At 44.9% G+C, this 16,609-nt stretch overlaps 1 protein-coding gene across 1 annotated transcript in view; it reads left to right on the top strand.

Moving 5' to 3' along the window:
- Positions 1-16,609, top strand: part of LOC138468220 (inositol-trisphosphate 3-kinase A-like) — a 520,402-nt gene that overhangs the window by 332,779 nt on the left and 171,014 nt on the right. Inside the window, exon 4 of the mRNA XM_069608681.1 lies at positions 5,163-5,376. Coding sequence (XP_069464782.1) covers positions 5,163-5,376 — 214 coding nt within the window. The remainder of the gene's footprint in view (positions 1-5,162; positions 5,377-16,609) is intronic.

The raw sequence follows: 16,609 nt of genomic DNA on the forward strand, positions 1-16,609 counted from the left end.
AGGACAAGTCTCGCAGTCCTGTTCTGGATAAGTTGTAAAGGTTGAAGAGTAGAGGCAGGAAGTTTTAGAAAGAGGCTGTTGGAATAGTCCAGCCTTGAGAGGACCAGAGCTCTGGAGACAGTGAGCTTGTGGGGGAAAGTGAGAAATTTGATGCCAATACCTGCTCTGTGCTGTGGGCACATATCCATAGGATAAAACCTGGTAAGGTAGAAAACTAAAAAATAATACAAAAACTCCAGTGCCCGTTTATAAAGAACTTGCTGCCTAAGCGTCTCGGCACTGTTGATGGGAGCGTGTTTTGCTCAACCCAATGTTACTCATTCGTATTTCTCTAGGAAGATAACATTCTGAGTCCGCCCAATGGGATGGGGACCCGCAACTTGAAGGTTGCACACAGTGTTCCTCAGCATGCACATTGAATCACGAAGCTATCCCAGTTTGATCCACAGCAGCAATGGTTCAACTGCAGCAGTTGCGTTAACGCTGCAGTGCACAGGTTTGATTCCTTTGTCCTTACAAGTTCAATACATGTTTATTATTATGAAGCATTAGAGCCCGCACCAGCAGGCTCTAAGCCGAAGGTGAGCCCTTTAACCCAGGCGAAGATCAACTACCAGACATTGCCTTGGAGGTAAGGGCTCTGACGCTATTTAGGCATGGGTGGGTAAAACCCTTTCAATTGGCGGTGCAGCAGAGGCCAGAGTGTGACCTCCATGCGCATGCCCAGAAGAATCTGACACTGGCGTGCACACCACCTCTGTCCAAGAAGGCAGAGACGTCTTTATGGGAGAAGAAAAGGGGCTCTTGCCCTGCTCCCCTCCTTGAAGGGAGGAAGCTTGGCGGAGGGAGACGACGGGGGCAAGCGGCTGCCTGAAAGTCTGTTTACATTGTTCACCAAACATAAATGGCCCATGTCAGGATATTCTCAGAAGTGCTGTCGAGACTGGACCCATTACCTTTCTGTTGTTGAAAAGTACATTCTGCTCGGATTCCTCCTGTAATGCTTTCTGTGGTCACTGTAGTATATCCATAGTTTGTGCATTCACTATGTTACAACTGCTGTAGCCTGCTCCCCTTTCTGTGGGGATCCTATTGATCATTTGCAATTGCCAAAGTTGAACTGCATATTGATAAGAGTGCTGCAATGAGGCCGGCGCTAGGCGTGTGCAGCATGTGCGGTTGATCTTCCGCGCCTGTGCGGTCAGAGTACCTAAACCTGCTGCACTGCAATCTGAGTTCGCGGGCGGCACGCGCTGCAGCATGCGTGAGGTCAGGAATATCTTTTTTAAAAGCGGCTGTTCTCCTTGGAGGTTTGGCTCCCTCTCGTTTCTTCTGGTGAGGAAACTTGTCGCCAGTCAACCTCCTGCTGCGACTCTGGAGAGACAAACGCCCCCTCCCCATCCCAGCGGCCCACTAGGCGCTGTGAGCCTTATAAGCACTGCTGTAACTTTCTTTCTTATACCAGAGAACGTTTAAAGTGGGTGCAATTTGCTATTTATGGCCTATTTAAGAGACCATAGTTGTGAGAACTGCAAAGGGGCATTTTTTTTAAAGCAAATGCAAAGCGGCCTACAATCTGTGCCTTCATCCAACACAATTAAACATACTGAACAAACCGTTTTAGCTACTTGCCTTATTTCCACATGTTTATATTTACCAAGCCAAAAACCGTTTAAGTAGAATGTAACATTTTCCTCACATTATATATTAAGCCTGCAAGTGAGCCATGAATAGTTACCAAGGATGTGACGAGAAGTTGTCATCCTGGAGACTGGAGGGGATATTTTCTCTGTTTCTGGCCCTGTACTGATGTTCAGGGTTCAAGTCCATACATGTGGGTGGACAGCGTCCGCCCACTTTTTTCAATGGGTAGACGCAACCTCGGTTCTGTGTTTTTGAGGCCAGCAATAAAAAATAAAAAAAGGATTTGCTTGCTTAGTTGTTGAGCTACTAGGATTTCACACTAGGCTGTCATGTTTTCAATACAGGCGCTTGCCCACAAGAACACATAAAAGGGCCATTAAAACACATGTCTCATTGTTGGATTTTGTTCTCTTTGGAATATTTCATTATAAATTGTTGGTCTTAAAAGGTAAGCACCTTTTTATACTTTGCTAGTGTAGTTATTGGAAATTCTCCTCTCGAATTATTACACATATATGTATATATATAGTATTTCTTTTTTACTATGTTTTCACTGCTGACTACATACGTAGTGGTCATTACCTTGTGATGTCACTTCCTATGATGTTATCAAATTATTGCACTACGCACCCACTTGTTTCTTTGCTCTCTAATGGCAACACTACTTGAAACCCATGTTTCTCTTGAATCTGTCCGTTAGGATATGGACAACTTCCTGGTAGCTTCTAATCTTCATCCACTGTGTATGCTATGGTATGTGTAGCTTTCTCCCTGCTTCCAATTGGTCTATAGTATCCATGCTTGAGCACATTTGCATTCCGCGAGGCAGCCAATCAGTCCTCTTGTCTATTTTTGATTATGTGCACCTTTTTCATGCGATCTGTGTCCTGCATTTATACTATGGCCAGTATACCTTCCTCGTGGCTGCTACTGATGAAAAGGGCCCTGTAACTTTGCCAGCACACAAGTACCTTTATCGTTGACTGTTAATGTTGCCATTGCAATGCTACGTGTTTATTATTCTGATTACAGCAAGTATGAAAAAGGTGGTGGGACTGAAAGGGAGTACCCATGCTTAGTTTGATTGTTGCGAGGCAGCATATCAAGTTATGGGTGGTGATCGCGATGAGGGGCGCGTGACCAGATATTCGGATCCCTTCATTCTTTTGGTTCGGTGGATGGGGGGCCCCAAGGGTGTCCGTGCCCCAAAAGTGCTTAAGATGGCCCTGACAGCAGGGTCATGCAGCTGACAGGAGTCTCAAGAGGGGAACAAAAAATAAGAGGACCCGCTGTGCTAGAGCCCACATTTCAAGCTCTATTATTGGAGAAAGAGCTGATAGTATGTTCTAATATTGGTCTATTGTAACTCCTGTTAGTTACACTGATGTGTCTCATTTTCCTCTACCATACACCATTTCACCCAAAAATTTTGGGAATGGCAAATCTGCATTATTTTGAACAGTAAGACTGGGTGGGCCAGGGACCTGCCACGTGCCCTATTCCCGGCATGTGACTATAATCCTGATGCCACGCGTGCACATCCCTTGCGAATATCTGGCATGCTGCTGATCCTATCCCTGCTCAACTGTCCTTTCGGAAGCACCAGGCTTTTGGGAAATGATGTGACTCTAGCCTCGAGTGTGAGAAAGCAGCTCCCCTTCCTGACTTTGTATATTCTAGAACTCTCTTGTGGAGAGGTCCCAGGCTGTCTTTGCCATCATGAGCGGCTCAAGATGGTGTGCTGAGGCTGGGCCTGTGGCGGGAGGGGTTGTGATAGCATGAAGCTGTTCACTTCTAGGCCCTCTCCACTGCACCCGGCTCGGACGCTTCAACTGCATGGGAGCATAGCAGTGGTCAAAGTGTATAAAAGAAGTAGTAGAAATATGTTCCCTGCTGGCCTGACTTCCCTCACACCCCATTGCCACCCCCAAAGAAATACACCTGCTATTTAAGGGAACGTTCAGTGCAGTGCAATGAAGTGCAAGTTTCAACTTCTTCCCACACTTTTATTTTAAAACAAAATCATTCCAGAAAGGTTTCTTTTAAAAATAAAAGTATAGGGACAGTAAAATGTAATTAGAAAAAAGTAGAGGAGCACCGCTCCCAACTGCTCCCGCTCACTTCGGCCACTGGAGCATAGTCCAAATGATTGTAACAAGCATATACAGAAGATTGCACGCAAATGATATGCAGTCCCATTGAAAGCAATAGAATAGACTCAAACAGGAAACTGAAAGGGTGATGTGTAGCTTCTCCAGCATGGGGTCTGGCATGGACTGCGGGAAATGCAATTAATCTATCCTTTGACATGAAGAGCCTTTGAAAGGGGTGGGAGCAGGAGACGAGGACTCCCATTAGGTAGGCGTAGTCTCGTACCCCATCCTAAACTACCAACTACCTGCAGGCCGGATCTAGTAGCAAACTTGAATTATATTTTTAGGCTTCATGTAGTTTAAAGGTAGAGAAAAGGTCAACCCGAACCCACTGATCTAAATTAAATCTGGAAGGAAGATGAACTCTGGTGGCTGTACAGGATTTCAGAGTTTCGAAATGGACAATACAAAATGTCTGGGATGAATCCCGAGTGGAATGTCTGTAGGAGAATGACCGAAACAGTCAGGCCTTCAAGAGGCAATACAACTTCAGTCATATGGCATGGTGGACAATATAACACTGAGCTTTGAGAAATCTCTTCAGTGCTTGTTGGCGAGAAATAGACCAACTTTTGCTGTCTGCTTTAGAGTGATTTCCTAGAAGTTTCAACAATGTAGAGTGTAGTGCAACAACTTTTTTTGTTTTTTTTACTTATTTGTGTTGTAGTGTAAGCACCACACAAATGTCGGCCTCATAGCACTGAAAAAAGGTGATGGTTGGAGAGTACAGACGTGGAGAGAAATGACACACCACGAGAGTACAGTATTCCATTGCCAGCCTTGACATGGTCCTCACGAGGGTCAATCATGGGCAATGGTAAAGCCCCTAGTATGAGAAGCCAGGGGTGGTAACCTGTCCATAGATTGCTAGATGTGGGCAGGACAGGTTGTGGTGGTTGGGTGGCTCTTCAAATATGGGCTGGACTCGGGGTGGTTTATGGGAGGAGCACCAGATCGTTGACCGCATGGAAGAGGCAAGTAGTTCAGCACCTCCCCAAAGTTAGAAAGTTATTTTCCAGTCTTGAGGGAAGGCTATTGCAGGGAGAGGAGCACTGGAAAACGAAGTTCTGCCCACAAACCCTTTGGATGTCATCAGGAGAATTAGGAATGATGCCCAGGTGTTTTATGAGTGTTTGGTTCTGCCCAGATTTGGGGTTACTTTATTGTGAAACTACCATTTTCTTTGAGCAAATTGGAACTACCTTGCCTAGCTGGGCTGCACTGCTGAATGCCAGGCATTGGACTTGCCCCTGTGCGCTCTACAGATCGCCAAATGTAATCCATGTGAGTTGCAGGTTGGGCATGGACGGTCCTCCTCCATATGTTTTGAGTTGGGCATTTACAGTGGTCCTCCTTACGTTTCAGGAAGCTTCCAGGCGGCTGCCAATGGGCGGATCTTGAAGAAGCACTGTGAGTGTGAGCAGCGGTGCTTGGATCGCTTGATGACCGATGTCCTGAAGCCTTATGTCCCGGCCTATCACGGGGATGTGGAGAAGGAGGGCGAGCGGTATAATCAGATGGAGGACCTGCTCTCGGATTTCGACTCACCCTGTGTCATGGACTGCAAGATGGGAGTCCGGTAAGAGTTTCACCTTCCTCTACCTGGTTCCTCTTGTGGCCTTCTACTTGCAGTGACTGTGTTGCAATACCTTGGCCCTCTTGGTCATGACCAAGTCAGCAGTTGTGTTCCTAACTCTTCCCATGCGCAGAACATAACAACTTGTGTGCCGCCGACTTCTCTGTTGTTGGCTGAGTGATGAACAGTGCGATGTCTGTAGGACTGCTTTCATTACTTGCCTATAATCTTTGACAGTCCTGTTCTTCCTCTTCACAGTACTGATGTCCCTTCTAACCTGCTCTGTATGGGAAGGCTCCCATTGTTCGGCAATGATATTAAACTGAGGGATCATGGAAAAGGGGGAAGTTCTACCTCCGGAGAGGGGTGGGGCAAAAAACGGAAAATTGAGAGGAGGGTTGCTGGGATGGAGGTCTCAAGGGGAAGTACTGTGATGAGGAAGAGATGGACTAAGAGTAATGAAGATTACCGGTAAGTCATCCTATCATTGAAGTCCTGCTCTTCCTCATTACAGTTCCTGTCATTAGACTGGGAAGAATGTGAATTTTCTTTCATGAATTTTATACATTTCCTGTCGATTTTATCTGATTGGCACAGACATCACAATGGTTGCTGTCTCGGTTTGTGGTGTTGTGCTGAATAACATTTGTGTTTTATGCTACTTTTCCATTTTTAGCAGAATAAATTATGTTGGGGGGGGTGGCGAACAGGTCGAGTGAAGTAAGCTGTGCTTATTTGAACCCAGGTCGCGCGGGTGTGAGTCCAGATACTTGGCGACAATAGCACACAAATATCTTCACATGAAGTTGTAAAATGTCTCCTATTGTCATTTTTTTGTTGTTGTTTTTTTACTGGGGTTTAGTCTAAAATACGACTTTGCACACATACATTACATAAAACATCCTAACATAACATCATGCAATTAAACTTTTAAGAATACAAAATTAATTTTTTCCTTATAAAATCTACAATTTGAAGCACTTTCACTACTTCAACACTCAGGCATACCTAATGGCCTGATCTCAGTCTTTCCTAGAAAGAGTCCGCGGACAACGAAAAAGATGCATCAAAAATAAATGCATCGAAATTCTCTGCTTAACATTAAAAGCACAAATCCATCGAAACTTTTCCATCGAATGGATATGTACTTTTAAATGTAAAAGATAGCATTTCGATGCTTTTATTTTCGACGTTAAAACGTTACATGGAACTGTCCAGTGCTGAAATTACGGCACTGGCCAGCTCCTTGTAACTTTTTAAAAATGTTTTGTATATTGGGGTGGAGGGGGGCTTCCCCCTAGCCCACCACAATGCTTAACCCTAACCCCAACCCTAATTCTAACCCTTGCCCTAACCCTAACATATGCCCTAACTCCAACACTAATTCTAACCCTTGCCCTAACCCTAATTCTAACCCTTGCCCTAACCCCAACCCTAATTCTAACCCTTGCTCTAACGATGGAAATGATTTTCGTTGAATAAAATTTGATGGAACTGACTACGATGGATTTGCACTCGATGAAAAGACCAGATACCCTGGACAACCAGTCTAATCCGTCGACAAACCGACCTAACAAGCGTCCTCTCAACTCCACAGTGCCCCTGCAATCAATCATTATGTGCTTTAGGGACCGCGCTAACATCTCTTCACATAGAGGACAAAAATTGGCTCCACTCGAGAACTTCTCACGAATTGACTGGATTTCAACTGTACAAATCAAATTCAAACGAAACCTTGAAAATTCCAGCATCAATTTTGAGTTTGGAAAACGTTTAAAATAGTTTGACAGGAAACCTCTCGGTTTCTCGTATATTGACAAGGATCTTGAAATTGCCAATCTACGCATTTTTGTTATTGTTTGAATCCAATCCATTTGTGCCAGAGCCATCTTAACACTCACAGGGCCTCATTCCAACCCAGGCGTTAAGGGGTTTACGGCGCCGTAAACGGCACCGACCCTTAACGCCTGATTACAAGGTCCCTTAGCGCCATGGTGAGTTTAACACCTGCTTTTTGCAGGCGTTAAAATCCATCGCGCTAAGGGACCTTGGAGATAATTACGGCACCGTAATTTACGGTGGCGTAATTATCTCCTTCCCCACTCCCATTATGCCCTATGGGGCAAAAATGGGAATGGGGAAGGGTAAATGGGAAATGGGGATTTACCGCCCCACTCACCTTGGAATGGGGCGGTAAATCCGCCAACCACCATGGCGTAAACATGGTTTACGCCATGGCGGTAAAGGTACGACCCAGGCGGTAACTTAACGCCTGGGTCGTAATGAGGCCCACAGTGTTAACTATTGGGTCATTCATCATGCGATCACTCTGATGGAAGATCTTGGTTGCATATTTTTCCAGCTGAACCAGAACGGGGCTAGATCCCTGTTTTTGGCGGGTGAAAACGTCTTCATACAAAGAATCGTCAAGGGTTACCACTATACATCTGTATAGCGAGATGATCTGCCAATCCATATACATCTGTAATGATTGTAAACCCAATTCATACCTCAGGCATACCATTGATTGGCTATGCGGAAGACCCAGAACCTTCGTCCAGATCTTCCGTTCTATTCTAGCCCAGTTCAATTATTGGGAAGGAGATTTATTATCCGCTCCATAGACTTATGATGGAATAACCTTGGATTTATAAAATCTTACCAGTGGAGACATGGGAAACCCTACAGTAAGTAGTGCTCAGCTTTTTCATTGGGCATACTAAGTCGATCCGTTTGCCCTCTATATTAAGTTCAAATTGAGCTAATGTTTGAAAAACAAAACTCAGCTTGAAGCCCAAATAAGTCCCCTTTTACCAGAGGAACATGATCATTCAAAAGGGATCACTCAACGTTTGGAGGCAACTTCAGGGGCCTTTTGAAAATGTTTGATTTAGCAAAATTTAATAGGGGATTGTTTATTGAGGTATATTTACCAAAAGCATTGACAAGGTGCTGTAGGTCTATTGGAGTATAGTCCAGAAGGACTATGTCGTTTGCATAAGCCATTCAATTTATAGATTGAGAACCAATCTTTGGACTAGCCAGCGACTGGTGGTCTAATGCTTCTGATAAATCGGCTAGGAAGAGGTTTAAGAGACGGGGGCAATTATGCACCCCTGCCTCACCCCTCTTCCAGTCTGAATGTAGCCAGGCAAGTCACTCTGCACATTTAGTCTGACTCGAAGGTTGGAGTCCTTGTGCATAATCACTAATATTGCCAGCAAGAAATTTGGCAGGCCCCAGGAGTCCAACTTTGACCAGACTGGTCCCTGTTAATCGTGTCAAAGGCCATGGAGTGCTCTATCCACGCCCCATATAATATCGGGCCACCCTTCATCCAAGACTTATTTCAAACGATGGACATCACTAGACCAGGACATCACTAGACCATTACGTGAAGTTGAAAGATCACTCCTAAAGCCTATCTGCCACTTTGACAGGATTCTATTTTGTATTGCCCAGGCCTCCAAATCCCTCAAGATGGCCCCTGCATAAATCTTACCATCAGCATCCAAAAGAGCAATCGGACAATAATTGTCAGGATCCGCCTGATTCCCCCTTCTTATAGATGGCGATAATAGTCAGACTTCCACGATTCTTTAAGAAATGCATTTCTCAAGACCTCACCAAACAAGGATTAAAGTTAGTCAATCCATTTGGGCCAGCAGCCCTGGAAGAGAAGTATCTTTTGATTAAATGTGATATAATATCTTCACTCAGGGTCAAACTCCACATCACATAGGGTCTCATACTGGTTATTGAGGTTATGGGTCTCCTATGGATGGCACCAAAATAATCACAAGTACAATTTGCTATAACATTACTTAGGAAATGACTCTGCGAGACCTTAGTGGAGTTAACCAGTGTCCAAAAATTCTTTGAATTGTTGTTCACTAGGGCTCTCAACATTAATTCCCTGTCTTGATGATATCGTAAATGTCGGTGAACGGGACCAATGTAGAAGGGTTCTTTCAAAAGGGTTATTTCACAAGGGATTTGATTCTAATTGAAATTCTTGGTGTGTTATAGTTGTACATTTTAGACCTTAGATTTCCTCAGGGATCGCTTTCTGAGCCAAGTTTTCTCATGAAAAGAATGTGTGTGAATCTCGCATTTAGAAGGACTTTGGGTTCTCTGAGATTCCCGATCCCACAAAAAGTCCAAAAACTAGAAGGGTTACAATCTCTAGTCAGCTCCATGACATTCACCACTCTTTTTAAATTGTTATTCATAGACTTCACCATGTCTGAATTTAACCACTCTGTTTCTGTTTCTGCCATTGTTCACTATCGAGTCAGAGTGAAGTCTCGATGTCACCCCCGATGTTCTTAGGGTGAAAGTGCCTGCCAACATATCATGATGGCTAGTGCGTTCCCTTCTGACCCGAAAACCCTCACACCTGGCAAACAGATCTTCAGACAGAAATAGGTACTCTATGGTTGAACCCACCAGACCCTTAGACCAGGTTAATGCAGGGGGATAGCCACCGCACATTCCGACTGGCCATTACGAGGTTCCAGTCTGAGAAAAAAGCCAGCCATTTCCCACCCTTTGCGGTGGGTTTTCTGTATATTGTTTTTGACCCCACCTAGGGTGCTGATAGACACTGTCAATTCAAATCGCCTGACTATATTATTCCTGCAGAACCATGCAAGGCCTTTATTTTAAGCAGCAGATCAGATAATGATACCAGAAAATCTGTTTGAGACAGACTGGGTTCCAGTAGATGTTAATCACTGTGATTACGTTCAGGCGCTTACTTCCTCTCATGGTTTCTAAAGCAGCTAATAGGCCTCAAGTTGAAGTAGGTATCAACTCTCTTCTATTACCTCTTGAGGCCCGCGTAGCAATCATAAGGCCACCAGCCAGCTGCCCACGCCTCCCTTGAATCGCTAACTGCTCTACATCTTAAAGCAGTGGGTCAGCCAGGTTTCCTGAAATAATATTGGGTCATAGCTGCCAAATATGCCCTCTTTCATTGCTTTGCATTTACAATAACTAGAGACCTGCATGTTCCATCCTACCATTCGAAGGTCATGCTTCACTAGAGATTGGCCTCAGTAACTGCCAATTTCTCAAAGATTTGACTCAAAATATCCAGATAAAGGACTGGGATTTCTTTGAGGCTAGCAAGATAGCACTACGATTTAGCGCCTTAATGTCCCTTCCTCATTTGATGCTCTTCATCCACACCATGGAGATAGCGAATGGTTGAGTAGACAAGGGGCAGGGGTGAGATCGAACCAAAACTGGCTCTAACCAAGCCTGTTCAGTTTCGGTAGTAGTTCAGGTCTCGTCTTGATCTTCCTGTGAGGGGAACTGTCGACCAACTTCATTCACTGTTACAGATGGTAAAAACATAGGCATGTATTATTTGCGGTGGCCCGTCTGTCCTTCAGGAGAAGTTGGGTGTCCGACATTAGCTCTAAGGAAATGGGAGCAGCATGAGCTTTTTATCCCTCTGTAAAAAATCGGCTCCCGAATGGTTACTTCCAAAATATTTTCAGATTGTATACCAATAGTGGCTTTGCCAAACAGGGCAGTATGCTTCGTGGAACCTGTCCCACTCAATGAAACTTGATTCACTAATCCTATTTCAGCAGAGACAGGAAATGCCAGATTTATTTTACCACAATTAAAGATGGGCTCCCACTTAGTTGGCTTGCGGGCTATTGCAGTTTGCAATCCAACCGAGACCTGCCGGGCTGTCTTAAGAGAGGCACTTGTCGGAGAACCAGCATTCTGCTAGTTGCTGGCATGTATCTGGTGCCTGTCAATTCTTAACTCCCTGCCTTCCAAGGGTGAAGTTTGCTATTCCGTGTTCTTCAAAGGGACCACATGCCTTTGTGAGTTTGGAGTTGACTCCCCGAAAGAAATGTGTTTGCTGTGACCAGGTCACGGCACGGAATCAGCACTCCTGGACTTAAAAATCCAAATGGAGGAAATCATAAACAAAGGGAAACTGGCCTTCCTCCTCCTACTTGACCTCTATGCGGCCTTTGACTCGGTGAATCATAAAATCCCATGCATTCACCTCTCCTCATCAGCTCACTTCTCCAAAGCCATAGTCTGGATTCAATCCTTCCTATCCAACAGCTGCACTCCCCAGCCCTAGTTACCTGTGGAGCTCCCCAGGGCTCCTGGGTCTCCCTGACGCTGTATAATATCTGTACGGAGCCCCTCTTTGACCTTCTGGACAAGATGGGGGTCTCCCACATAAACTATGCGGATGACACCCAGATCCTCCTTCCCATCTCGGGAACTAAAAGTCTGACGATAACACACTGAGCAAAATATATGAAATCATTCAAGCCTGTACGGGTCAACCTGGACTATGCTTAAAGGACAAAAAAATGAGTTACTCCTAGTGGGAACTCAAACACGGCTAAAACTAAACGACAACTACAAATAATTTGTCCTAGATGGGAACCCCATCCTTGTCTCAAAAGAAGTAAAAACTCTGGGGGGTTTACCTGGACTCCTCGCTCTCTCTAACTAGACATGTAAACGCCAATGCATCTGCGGCGGCATACCCATCCAAACTCATCAAAGCTTGCAGGCCCTTCTTAACATTGGAGAGCTGCATCACGATTGCTAGGGCACTCATTCTATCCAGGATAGATTATTGTAACGCCCTCTTTGCAGGCTCAATCGTTCACAACATCAAAAGACTCCAGATCCTACTAAACAATGCTCTAAGAGAAGCGTTGAACATTCCTAAAAAAAGAGCACATTGCTGCAGCCAGTCATTATGTTTAAAGACACTCTCACTTACTCACAATTGCCTATCTAACACTGCCCCCATATACCTTTCTAGTAAAGTATCTAAAACTCAATTTAACATATCCACTCGTGCCGCCCAGTCGCACTTACACTCCATCCCCAGGTTCAAAAGGCAAAAGGCTGGGGTCCACAGCTTCCCCGTGGTGACGGCACAACAATGGAACACACCCCCGCCTTCACTAAGGTACGATTGCTGCCTTTTGGTCCTTCTGTATAAGCCTCAAAACATGACTACTCATGCAAGATCCTTAACCCCAGGACACTACCACGCTATAGTAAGGATGTCAATCCCTGATGCTTGTTAATGATGGTACCCTCGGCTGTGTCATGGTCGTCTGTAACCAACAACCAGCCATTTGTGTCATTAATTGGACCGTTTGTTATGTACTTTAATGTAGCTAGCGCCCAGATGTCCCCTGGTTCGGCACACTCTACAAGTGTAATAAATAAATAAATAGCGTTCTTTATTTTTTGACCCTTTTGATTTTTAGATTTGGGTTCAGGGCAGGAGTCGTTAGAACTAATGACTTATTTAGCTTTATTTTTCCTTTTACGCTTCTTCCGCCCATTGCAACAGGTCTTTTTCAGTACGTCCATCTCCGTGGACTAACTTTCGGCAGCTTTGGTAAGATCCACAATGCAATCTCCTGCCCCAGTGACGGCAGCATCAGCATACGTGTCATTGGCCACAAGGGCAAATCTTCTAAATTCTTCCAATGCTGACTCAGACAGTGGGGTAACATCTAAGTCCACGCTTAACCCCTCACATATTAATGGGGTCATCCTGACTTCCTCGTGTTTGTCATAAATCGGATTGAGGTGGTTTACTTCAGTGCGTTCTTTCCCTCAATTGGTTAGGTTCAGCGATCTTATTATGTAGGGCATTAATACTGGCTTCCTGGTTCTTGAAATCTGTCCTCACATCCTTTCCAGTAAAGTTGTGTTTATGGCTGATCTTTCATTGGCATTCGGTTATTCAGGCCATGTTTTGTCACTGTGTCTTAGACGTAAAAGGTGCACACATTTTATACACAGCAAGCAATGTTGGAGCAAAATCTGTTTGCTTGGCAAATGCTTACTTTTCCTCGGCGCTTTTGTCAATTGAAAATGACAAATTGAATGAAAATTGATATTTCACTTAAGTATATGCTCACTTCCTGTGATGTCACTTCCTATTGCGTATGTCGGCGTCCACCCACTTTTTTCTTTTGGTGGAGGGTCGGTTGATTTAAGTTGGAAGCTCCACGTTTACCGGCTTGATTCGAGCGTCTTTTGGCTGGGAGCCAACTGCCGTGACCTAGACCTTGCTTGAGGTGTTATGGAAAGTTCTAGATTGCAGGCGGGCTTCCTACGCTCCCACACATCCTGTAAACAAAGTTTGAAATCCCATCCGCTTGGTCTCTGGCACCTCTGACCGTGCCTTACTTGATCTGTCTAATACTGGGCGCAAGTCCAGAGAATTTGCGTTCAAAACATCTTCGTCAAAAACCCCGGGAAACAAACGTTCAACGTCCATTTCGAGTCTAGCCATAGTATGCCACTGGTTTGTGGTGTGGTTTTCTGAAGGCTGCCTTTATTTAACTGGTATGTGACCTGCTATTGAGGAATGTTGATTTTAGTTCGACTGAAGCAGACTCATACGTTGTTGCATAGACTCATTTTAGAAAATTTACAATTTTGTCGACTCAATTTAATCAAGCTATTTTCAGCCTATTTTCATTCTTTTTTTGTGCTCACGTTTTCTCCCTCCCTTTCCGTCCGCTACACTCCCCTCCCCTGGCTCCCTCTCCCTTACCCCTCTCTCTTCTCTACCTCTTCTTCCTCCATAAACCAGTCTGTGAAATGACTGTATATCCTGAAGTTGACCCCACAGAATGGGGTCTGCAACCTATAGCTCTCTGTTTTTGACCATGACTCCCATGATCCCAAACCATTGACTATACTGACTAGGGCTGATGGGAGTTGTAGTCCATAACCTCTGGAGATCCACAGGCTGCAGACCCCTGACCGAGAGTTTCCTAGTGTGCTCAGAAACGCTGCCAAGACTGCCCTTTTATTTTATAGCCTTCTCCTTTTGGGTGTAGGAACAGCCTTGCTTATTGAAGCAACTGGAATTACTGGCTGCTCGGGCTCTGAGAAATTCTGCTCTTTACTGTGAATTTCCTCGGCTGACCAACCGACTGGCTCTACTTCAAAAACAAAACAAAAAAATCCTCTTGTTATATTGCACATCACTGCCATTTGCCATAAGACGCTCTGGGGGTGTATAGGTGCAGCAGAAGGGACTGTGGAGGTGTTTTAAAGTGGCCGATTGCTGTTACAAACCTGGAAACTAGAGTTCTTATACCAATGCACTTACCACAATATTTTCACACCCGCCTCCGCTCCCCCCCTCCTCCCTCCGTAGGAGCTGCTTGAAATTACATGAAAAGCCAGTGTTCAATGAGCTGTTGGTGTGGTAATGATTTAAAACCAGTAGTTTGTTTTTGTTCCTTGCACAACGTGTTTCTCACTCGGATGCTTTTTCAAGGCTCATAATTTCGTGAAATACCTTTTGTGATTGCTGTTTCTGGAAACTAGTATAAATAGTGTATCCACTGCCGCATTATGCCCTGTGCAGGGCCATAGGCAGTCTTAATTGTGCCCCCCCCCCCCGCAAATGATCTCCTAATACTTTCTTTCAAGATCAAATCAATGTTATTTTGATCCCTTGTCGCAGGGCCCCTAAAAGGAGTGGGGCCATAGGCCGGTGCCTACTTTGCCCATTCGGGCATCCGGGACCAAGTGTACCCTAGTTCAGTGCCATTACGCCCTTCAAATGCCTTCATGCGAATGAGGCCTCATGAGAGTTCATCCAAGGGAGTTAAAGGAATCCTCCATCTTTTATTATTATTTTAATTGCGCTCACTGTACCGTACTCATGTTTCCCCTTATTGTGTATTCATTTGAAGTGAAGGGTTGTCGAAGACTACCCCTAGGGGTGAAACAAGGATGGATTGTCTGAACTTTGTCACAAGCGCATTGAGGTCTGGGAGGAGGAAGGACTAACATGCGCGACACCAGCACCAGTCTCTGAAACCACACATTTCTGTCCGTTATTTGTAGAGACCTCTGGGGCCGCATTGCATAACCTTTGGACCTGTGCAATATGCACAAGGGCAAAAATTGCCCTAATGCAAAATGCATTATGTCAGTGCATTTTTGCACCAGGAAATGTTTGCTCTAGTGCAAGTCCTTTGCGCAAAAATGCAGACTTTTTTATATTGATATATATATTTTGCATTAGGGAAATCTTAGCCCTCATGCTAATTGCACTTGCACTGTGTCATATTGAGGGCCTCTAGGTCAGAATACATAGTAGAACCTGGCTTCAGCTAGCAGGAGGGTACGCACTGTATATTGATTATGGATCAGCTAAAGGTTTGGTAGCTCACAGGTTACGACTGGCAAGCCTGGGCAGATCCGTTTTGAGCCACCTGCATCTTTCTTGTAGTCTAAACGGGATTGAGCGGTTGTTCTAGCTTTTGGAAACAAATGTGATGGCAGGATGCTTTACAACTAATCTTAGCCTCTGGCATAACTCTGGCAAACCCCCAGAACATTGTTCAGCTTGCCAAGCCATTACAGGAAGGGGAGAGTTCATATGCAAATCACACTTGGGCCCACGCAATGCTAATGTTAAGATTAATCCTAAACCTTCCAGCCCTCACCTCTTTTGTTTTGGTTGTCGACCCAAATGGGGTGAAGCCCAGACATGGGTCCAGAGTGTGCTGGATTTGGAGACGCAAGCTACTCCTCACTTTCACCAAATAAGGCAGAAAAGTCTTCGGAGGTTTCAAGGGGTGTTGTGCAGAAGGGATTTCACCAAGCAGTTTGGGGTGGACTGCCCCTTTGAGGGTGGTGCCAAGCCTGATTTCCATATGGTCTTGCCTTTTCTGTAATAGCTTGGCAGGTTGAAGAACGATGGTCTGGAAGGTTGTCCCAGAGCAGTGTCTAAGAGTGTCCATAATTGTCAGGGTGTCCCTAATTGTAATGCTGTCCCTAATTACGCTCAAACCAGAACAAATACACCCCTCTAGGGAAATAAGGGCATGAGTCTACCTTGTAAGTATAACAAATTTAATTTGACAGAAATGAGGATGGGGGCAAAGAACTGTTCTCCCTGAACTGTCTTCTTCTGCTCCTCACCCGTTCCTTTCTCCTGCCACAGTGATGCCAGGTAGGGGTTTATATACTCCTGGCTTGCTGCAGTTGTCACTGGATCCGGGCCATGGCTCCATCCCAAACCGTCCTGCTTCCATACAATGGATGCTCCAAAGTCTTCCTTTCTTCATTGTCAGCGATTTCTGTCAGGACATGCTACTTTACATATTGCTACTTTACAAAGAAACACAGTGCAGCCCTGCAGACTTTTACAAACCTTGAGACCTAGCCCCAGGAAAATCCTAAACAT

The sequence above is a fragment of the Ambystoma mexicanum genome, chromosome 4q, assembly GCF_040938575.1.
Source record: "Ambystoma mexicanum isolate Mex_15411 chromosome 4q, UKY_AmexF1_1, whole genome shotgun sequence".
NCBI lineage: Eukaryota > Metazoa > Chordata > Amphibia > Caudata > Ambystomatidae > Ambystoma > Ambystoma mexicanum.